Source organism: Kryptolebias marmoratus, linkage group LG14, assembly GCF_001649575.2.
Source record: "Kryptolebias marmoratus isolate JLee-2015 linkage group LG14, ASM164957v2, whole genome shotgun sequence".
Lineage (NCBI taxonomy): Eukaryota > Metazoa > Chordata > Actinopteri > Cyprinodontiformes > Rivulidae > Kryptolebias > Kryptolebias marmoratus.
This window is the reverse complement of record NC_051443.1, coordinates 11647489-11656241: the sequence shown is the minus strand read 5'-3', so window position 1 is coordinate 11656241 and position 8753 is coordinate 11647489. Positions and strand designations below refer to the sequence as shown.

Below are 8753 nucleotides of genomic sequence, written 5' to 3'. Positions count from 1 at the left end.
GGGAACGCCTTGGGATTCCCCCGGAGGAGCTGGCCCAAGTGGCTGGGGAGAGGGAAGTCTGGGTCTCCCTGCTTAGGCTGCTGCCCCCGCGACCCGACCCCGGATAAGCGGAAGAGAATGGATGGATGGATGGATGGATATTAATAATCAATGTACTAACATTTTACTGTGACTGCACTGTATATTAAAAAAGTAACATTTGTTTTTGCAAATCTTTATACTTGGCTATAGGACGTCTAGAAGAAAAAAAGTTATTCCTAGACTGAGAAGGTGTTCTTGTCTCCAACAAAGAACGTTAATAGTTCAATTTTAACCTTTTAACTTTTAAACTGGGGGATATTTTAACGCTGTAAGAGGTGTAGCCTGTGGTGAACCAAAATCTTTTTTACTCAACATGGTTTCTGTACGACCAGAAAGAGAAAACAATGTTCAAGCTGTGCTGACACCAATTAAAGAGGTAGAGCAAGCTGGGAGATTAAAGTGCTTTGAGCCTGATGAGGGACATGATCCAGCCAGCAGAGCTAAAGGAGCGCAAAACTTAGCTACTGAGTTTGTACAATGCTTCATATCTTTATTATCTTCTAGAGTCTGAGCTTTATGCTCAGAAATCATGAATTGAAAATATCCGCAAACATGTTTTAGTTCCCATTCTCAAAATTAAAGACTTACACTCACTAAGAAAAAGAGTTAAAGACCCAGAAGGAATGGTTTGGATTGGACATATGCAGACAAGCTTGTATAGAAAGGGGCACAAATGGTGGCATCACAAGTGGAGTCATAGTGTTATCAGGCAGTTGCTGGAGCATCTGACAGGCAAAGAAGCGAAGGTCAGGACATACAGACGAAGCCTCTGTTGCATTAGACTTTCGTGGTGGTCACATGATGGTTTTGCAAAAGGCCAGGCGGTGGGTTGATGTCACAGTGGGCCAATATCAGAACCAATGGCACACACTCCATGAAGGTTCTGATCAACCAAGACAGATGACATCAAGAGTAAATCATGCAAAATCCTTCTTGAGTTCATCTAGTCAACAAGTCATTGTTTGCAAGTAAATATTGTCCAAATGAACCCGCAAGGTGAATTTTGTTGCCTTAAAACAAATCTAGTTTTTAAAAACTTGCTAGCAGTTTGGCTGTATTATTTAAACCTTTTTCTGTATTACACTGCATCACATTTAAGTTGCATAAAAGTGCTACAACTAGCTGCTGCTGCATATTGTGCTTGGAAAAAAACAACTTTATGTAAACAACAGTGTAATGCAAAACTGATGGTGGTGTAAAGGTTTATATAACAGCGTTCGCATGAACCACTATGATATATTTAAAGGCAACAGTAATCATTTTTGGTGTTAGCTGCATTTAGACATTAGCTCATCAGTCCTTCACCAGTCATTTCTGCAAAGAGTGACGCTGTTCGAAAAGAGTTTCCTGAGAAACTCACTTCAGAATGACTAAACTTTTAACCTTTAAGCTACTTAGAACCTTCCTGTTACCATGCAGACTATTGTGCTTTGAGTCTTTGCGTGCGGGACGCTCACTCATGAGGATGTAACAATAAATGCGAACTTTTAATGGTTTTTTTAATTTTTTTGCAAACAGTCTACCTAAAATGAGAGAGAGTGAACTCTAGATTTTTTGAGATGTTTTTATGACCTTTTCAAACCCAGTGAGCATTAACTATTCTCTTTTGGAGACCTTTTAAAGCACACACATGTGGTTTGAAGATCAGACTATACCCTCTCTCTGACACTCTGCTGTCTATTGATCTGACGGCAACGGAACACGTCGGCGTAACGTCTGAATGAGCAATCTGTTGCTTTCTGCAGCATTTAGCAACGTACTAAACCAGACGTTCATTAACAGACAGACAAGCGCAGTAGGAGTGGGTTAATTTGAGAAATGACCAGCTGTTCAGAGGACAAATCAGACCTCAAGCAAAATAAGAAAAACAAAAAAAAAAAACATTTCTGAAGGTACAGCAGTGCAATTAAATCTTCAATGCCAAAGCACTGACTGCTCAATAAGGCTAAACCTGTTAAAGGCGAGTAATAATGTTTGCCCAGATCTGTGTGTTTATGTGTGGGTCTGTGAGCAAAATACGTCATGAACCACTGGATGGATTTTCCTGAAGCTTGTTGTAGATGTAACCATTGGATGTACTACCACAACGGATTAACCTAATTCAAGATGGCTGCCACAGCCAACTAAGCTATGTATTGACTCAGCTTAACCTGGCAGTGCATAGTCTGCATGCAAGCTAAATAAAAAAACAAAAGGCGTCCACTCAAATCTGATATGATCTCATCGATTTAAAAAAAATGACCAATTTTACCAATTTTAACTGCACAGCATTTGTTGAGTTTATATTTTGACATAGATCGCCAATCAAACATATTAATTTTGACTATATATCTGACTTGTGGAGCTGTCCAATTAAAAATTTCTTTTAAAAAATTGCATGTTATCATGCCCTCAGCTTGTGTTGCTGCAGCTGCTGGGTGAAACATGTTTTCAGCCTCCCAGCAAGCTGCATAGCATTTGTAGCATGGCATATAATCATTGTCCTGTGTTCAAAGCTGCTCTTACGTCCCTACATCACTTCTTGAACTTTGCAAACCAGCGTCCAGACGTTCTCTTTCAGGCAGCCTAATGGATGTTCGCCAAAGAAAAGTGACCGTGAGAGCTGAGAGCAGAGACAAACAGCTCCGAAACACAAAGAGCGAAGATGGATATTCATTACTCTGCTGCTCCCGTACAAAGTAGAGTAACGGGAAAAGTTTACGAATAACAGTTTCTGTCACAACACAAACGGACAGTGGACACAGAAATGCCACATCCAAGTATTGCTCGAAGATGCTTCCTGATGTTTTCCCCAAATAAGTAATCTTTTACAAGTAGAAACAGAAACAGACATTTCAGTCTGGAATTCCTTAAAAAGTACCAAAAGATTTGAATGTTTTAAAGATGTATAACACTGAAACCATCATAAATTCCTAATTAGATAGCACATAAATGAGGCTGGTTGTGGCACTTTCATCACGCTAAAAAAACAAATGTCAACAACCAAACAAGAGAACTGCCAAAAAAAACATAAGGAGAGCATCTACGGGAGCCCGTATGTTCAAAAAGGGAGTGGCTAAACATAAAAAAAAATTATTGTTTCGGGAGCTTCGATGCTTCAAAACAAAACAGTGCTGAGAAATGATGCACAGAGAGTGTGTCGGCGGCCAGCTGCTGCCGGTGAGGTGGTCAAAACTGGAGGAGCAATTTGTGACGCATGTCATATGCTGTCATATGCTGCTCGTGTGTTTCGCCCTCTAGATTTTACATCTGACAGGACAGATAAGCTACCAGCTAGTCAGAACGGAGCCGCCAGTTTCATGCGTTTTTAGGCATATGTGATATTGTTAGTCTTGCAAAGCACAGAAAGCAGCAGCAGCTAGCTGTAGCACTTCAACAAGAATTTCATCTTTTTTTTTTTGGCCAAAACAACCACGCAATGCAAAAACATTAGGTGCAAACATTCAAACAACTAAAAAGTCTTGCATTTTTTTTATGGTATGCATATCACCCACTGCCTTTCATGGCAGAGTTTTAACTGAAAATGGCCACCAAGGCTACATCTTGTGAGATGTGTTAGTGCTCAGATATGTGCTGAGGATGACTTTCAGCTAATGCCAAACCAAATTTCAGGTCAGTATCTGTAAAATTTACTGAGTTATAGCTATTTTTGTATAGGCTAAAGTTGATTATCTATGGCAGCCATCTTCAATATGGATGTCTCCCAAATTTAATCAGCTGTAGATGTACATCCAATGATTACTTTATGAGTTTTCTTTTAATTGGTCTGGTGTTTCATGAGATATTTTGCTAACGTCACACACACACAATCCCAGGCAAGAACATCTACCTTAGCCTTTAAGTGACAATAATCTACGCATGATCCACTATGATATTTTAAAGAATGGAGTTGTCTTAAGATGGCAAAATAAAATTAAGTCCAACCGCACCATATTGAGAAGCTAATAATGGTTTGTCCTAGTGGTATTAATTGTTAATAACTTTTCCACAGAATCCCACTTCAACATGTCTGCAATATCCCTTTAATTTTTCATCACAGCTGTTTGGTGTTCAGAGCATGCTGACCCATCCAGCTTATGAAATATTCACAAAACCTTGGGGAAAAATAAAAAAATAAATCCACACCATAGAAGATAGAAATAGATAATAATAAAGGAACATTTCTAACATCACAGATTGTAATAAATAAGTCTCTGATGCCTCTCTGTGTGTTTAACTCCTTAAACAGGAGGAAAAAAAAAGCTGCAGTGATGACATTATCAGCTCTTAGAATAAGAAGATGAGCCCAGCCTTGGACCACAGTTCAACTAAGCTGCACATTTTCAGCCTGATGCATGAATCCCACCCACCCACGCACACACACACACACACACACACACAGACACACACACACACACACACACACACACACTTTACCTTGAACTGCAAAGCATGACATGAATAATTCAGATTTTTCCGTGTTGTCCGAACAGCAGCCCATTTAACGAGCCGTTACTATAATAAAGCTGAACATCAAACCGGCGCCGTGGTTCAATGAAAAAGCTGTAAACCAGTTTTGTTTTCAACCAGAGACTTGTTGGATTCAGTTTTATCCAGCTTTTGACACATTTATAGGACATTTTGTTTAGGAAATCCCTCACTTTATGTAGAAAAAAAACAACACAAAACTCAACTAAAACTATCAGCGAATAAAGGCGCTCTGCTTGTGCACCGGAGCAGGTGTTGAGTAGTCTAACCTGCAATAGCATGCTGCAGGGATGGCAGAGCAACGACACAGAGAGGCATTCAACAGATGAGTACATGCGTTCACACAGGTATGAGCAGGGATTTTAGTTTACCGCTGATTGAAAGTCAACAGTTTGTTAGAGGCTGGATCCACACTGTTCATGTCCCCATGCGATGTCAGTCCAACAACAACAAGCCGGTGGGTTTCTTCCCCCCTCTCCTGTGCCTGCTTTCTCCCCGTCGCTAACAGAGCAGGAACATTGCTGCTGCGCAAACTCCGACCACAGCTGATCACACGCTGGCTGCTGGTGCGACTCCTCCAGGCTCCCTCTCACCGCGCGCTCACTGCATGATGATGATGATGATGATGATGATGACGATGAAGCGGAACGGCTCTGTCACAGGAGATGTGTGTTTGCTGTGTTATCTCTCTCCCTCTTTCTTTCCTCCCTCCGTCCCTCCCTCCCCCCCTCATTCACTCACATCAGTGGTGCATTTCAAGTCACCACCAGTTTGTTTCCTCTCTTTTTCTCTTGCTTCTGGAAGCTCTACACAACAACAACAACAACAACAACAATAACAACATCTTTCAGAACACCTCCCTGTTGTTTTGTTCTTTTTTCTTCAAAACCTTTTTTCCCCTGTGACTACTTCTGCATACTCTGTGCTATTTTCACCATTCAAACATCAAAACGCTCAGCTCATTAAAAAAATTGCAGCTTTAGACTTCAGGATTTTGTCATTTTTATACTTTTCAAAACATTTAACTTTATCGATCAAAGATTTCTTAATAGAAATACATTGGGATCTCTAATTCTTTCAAAAACATTACTCTCTTCCAAATTTGCTTCAACATGGTTGCTCTACTTTAGTCTTTTAAGCTACTTGTGCAATTTTGTGACTTTTAGCTTTTACTAATGTTTTGCTACTTTCAACTTTTAACAAACATTTGCCCTTTAACATTTTAGTTAACACTTTGCCAGCATTTTCCTAGTTTTATCTTTTAAAAAACATTTTGCTACTTTTGGCTTTTATATAAAATGTGGGTAATTTTAGCCAGAGGTTATTTAGTTTTCCTTTTCAGCAAATATTTTGCTGGTTTAAGCTAGTGTTTTGCTACTTGTAGCTCACATTTTGCCACTTTTAGTTAGCATTTTAGTACTCTAGCTTTAGGATACCTTTTTGCAACTTTACATTTTACCTCAAGTTTTGCCATTTTTAGCTTTCAGCTACTGTTTTGCTACTTTTAGCATTAAGCTAGTGTTTCAGTACTTTTAGCTTTTAAATCGTATTTCACTACTTTTACATTTTTGTTGTTTTTAGCTTGTGTTTTTCTGTTTTTAGCTTTTAGCTGGTGTTCTGCTTCTTTTAGCATTAACAGCCCGGTTTCAGCTTCAGCAAATTTCAGGCAAGTCATTCAGCACTCAGCACAGAAAACACGATTTCTCGGTCAGGAACCTGGAGCAAAGTGATGCCCGGATGCGGGAGGGAAGCTGCAGGTTTTGCTCCAGATTCTTATCTGTCAGCACTGACGAGTAGAGCAAGAGCTGAGATTCAATCACAACATACACTCTGAGCACTAACACATCTCACAAGACCTCACAATATCGTACGAGATTGTGCATAATTCCATTCACAAGGTTTGACCAAAATAGCTGTCGCTCCATCCCTTCACGTCATAAGACAATTTTAGCTTAAAACTCTGGCATGAAAGGTGGGTGATAGGCATTCCTTTAAGGAAATAGGGTTTGAATTGTCTCATTTTCCCTTAGGAAGTTTAGTTGAGGCATTTTTTAGTAGTATTTTGTTGGAAAGTTATGAACAATTAACATCTTATCTGTTGTAGATAGCTCTTTCAGTGACCTCGGTTTGGAGAAATAAAGTTTGAAGAATGAATATATACCCGCCGTCTCTCTGCCTTGAAACGGCATCCTAGTGCCTGTCGTGCACAATGGAGTGGGAATTGTATTGATTCTCAACTATTAGTAAACAGGAAGAGCAGCAGGGCAGAATCTATGAGCATGTTTGCCTTTATACACACATCTAAACAACTGAATAAAGGCAAAGAAGCTCTAATCATTGCAGATATTTTATAAACGTTAAAACCTGCTTAGATTAAATTATTTATTTTGCATGAAGGTACTTCCTGCCAATGACTCTTCTTCTTGTGCCATTCCCGCTGCATGTCGCTATTTATTCAGTAGTGACCCCTGCTTTTAAAGATCAAAACTGCAGCAAGTGCGGGTTTAAAAGGCAACTCTCTTTACATCTCAGTTCACATAAGCCGTGGGTCTAAATCCACATTAGGTCTGACAGGATTGATGAGCTACTGGCTAGTCTAAGCAGGGCTAAGATCAAGTGGCTTGCGTTGGGGAAGAAGTATAAAGAAAATGGAGGGATGTGCCAAAACAAAAAAAAGAAATTAAACATGTCAGGGCCAAATTAAATATTTGATTCTATGGTTTCCACCCACACTCAATCATACCTCCACAATAGAAGAACCAACGCCTGCGCTTGCAGCTCAGTCTACATCTACAGCAGGAAAGAGTGCAGGAATGCTCGACTCGGGCTACACGGCGCTCAGCTGCTCATTAAATTTTAATCAGCAGAAAACCCCCTCTGTGGCACCCCAAACGCTATTTAAAAAACCACCTAAAGCTAAAGGAACACATACGGTATTTACTTTTTATTTGTTTTATTTCTCCTTCTTAGAATCTCTAAAAAAAAATCAGCTCCCACTGAAAAGCAGCTCTAATCTGCGATGACCTGACGTGTTTTCTGAGGAAACCGGAGACTCGAGTCGGCATTGAGAAACCGGAGACACCTGAACACCCCTCCCCAAGTCTAATTAGAGCCCAGAGACACACACAAAACATTCATACATCTTATATGAACTTCATCACACACACACACCCTCGTGTTTGTTACAGAAGGCGGTCGATTTTTTTTAACGTGCGTTTGTACCAGAAACATATGTCAAGTCTTCAGCAAGGGACGTTACCGTACGCTACTGGCTACTGACAAAAGAAACTGCCATAATGTGACACCAACCTGCTTCAGGTGAGGAATATAAACCGACTGATTCCAGAAAAGTGAGAAACAAGACACCCATCTACAAAAATACATAAAACTCATTGTTTACTCTCTGAACATGGGCTGATTTGAGCCACCTTATACTGTACAGGAACTAGTTTAATGAGTTTCAAGAAGGTACACCTTCTTTTGTAGAAAAGAAAATCTTTTGTTGATGAAGGATATAAGATATTTAATTAAATTAGCATTCCTTGAAGGAATGCATTTTGCCTTGCCAGAGTTTTAAACAAAAATTTAATGTAATCAGTAACACTTGGAGTCAGGGGTGGAAATTAAAAATTTTGATCACCAGCCATGGTGGCTGGTGGACAAATTTTTTACCAGCCACTCAAATATTTTACCAGCCACTATTTTTTGTTGTGACAAAAAGTTATTTCATATAATGATGATGATCGACGCAGGTGGAAGCAGTTGTGGTGCCCTACAAGCTGAATACTCTTGAAAAACAGAAAATAAAATAGCTTCTCATCACAACACCTATATTGGTGTTAGACTGCATGTAATCTGTAGTGGATCGAGTGCATCATGTGGGTTTGCAGTGAACTGTTGTAATATTTTTATTATTCAGGTGGTTTTCTCCGCCTGAAGTGGTATTTCGCTTTTATCTAAATAACATTTGGGTTGAATGTTATTTAGATCATTAATTATCCAACAACAACCAGTTAATTTACCAACAAGTCTTTAACTGTTTATTCCACTTTCAACAAGTCCTGTGAATTTGGAGACATTTGTTCTTTTTTTGCAAAGGTTACAAGGGGGGAACCAAATATTTCAGCCGTCTGAAATAATTGGTTCCCCCTCTAAAACACAGGACAAAAATAATTTACCAACAAGTCTTTAACTGTATTTATTCC

The 8753-nt window shown here is 39.5% G+C and overlaps 1 protein-coding gene across 8 annotated transcripts in view; it reads right to left on the bottom strand.

The window, feature by feature from the left end:
* The window catches only part of garnl3 (GTPase activating Rap/RanGAP domain like 3), an 84349-nt gene that overhangs the window by 59943 nt on the left and 15653 nt on the right, over positions 1 to 8753 (bottom strand). The window contains exon 1 of one of the 8 annotated variants that reach the window (XM_017407789.3): positions 4920 to 5189. The exons of the other annotated variants lie outside the window; for them this stretch is intronic. Coding sequence (XP_017263278.1) covers positions 4920 to 4969 — 50 coding nt within the window. The 5' untranslated portion in view covers positions 4970 to 5189. Of the gene's footprint in view, positions 1 to 4919; positions 5190 to 8753 lie in introns of those variants that run through there. 8 annotated transcript variants of the gene reach the window in all.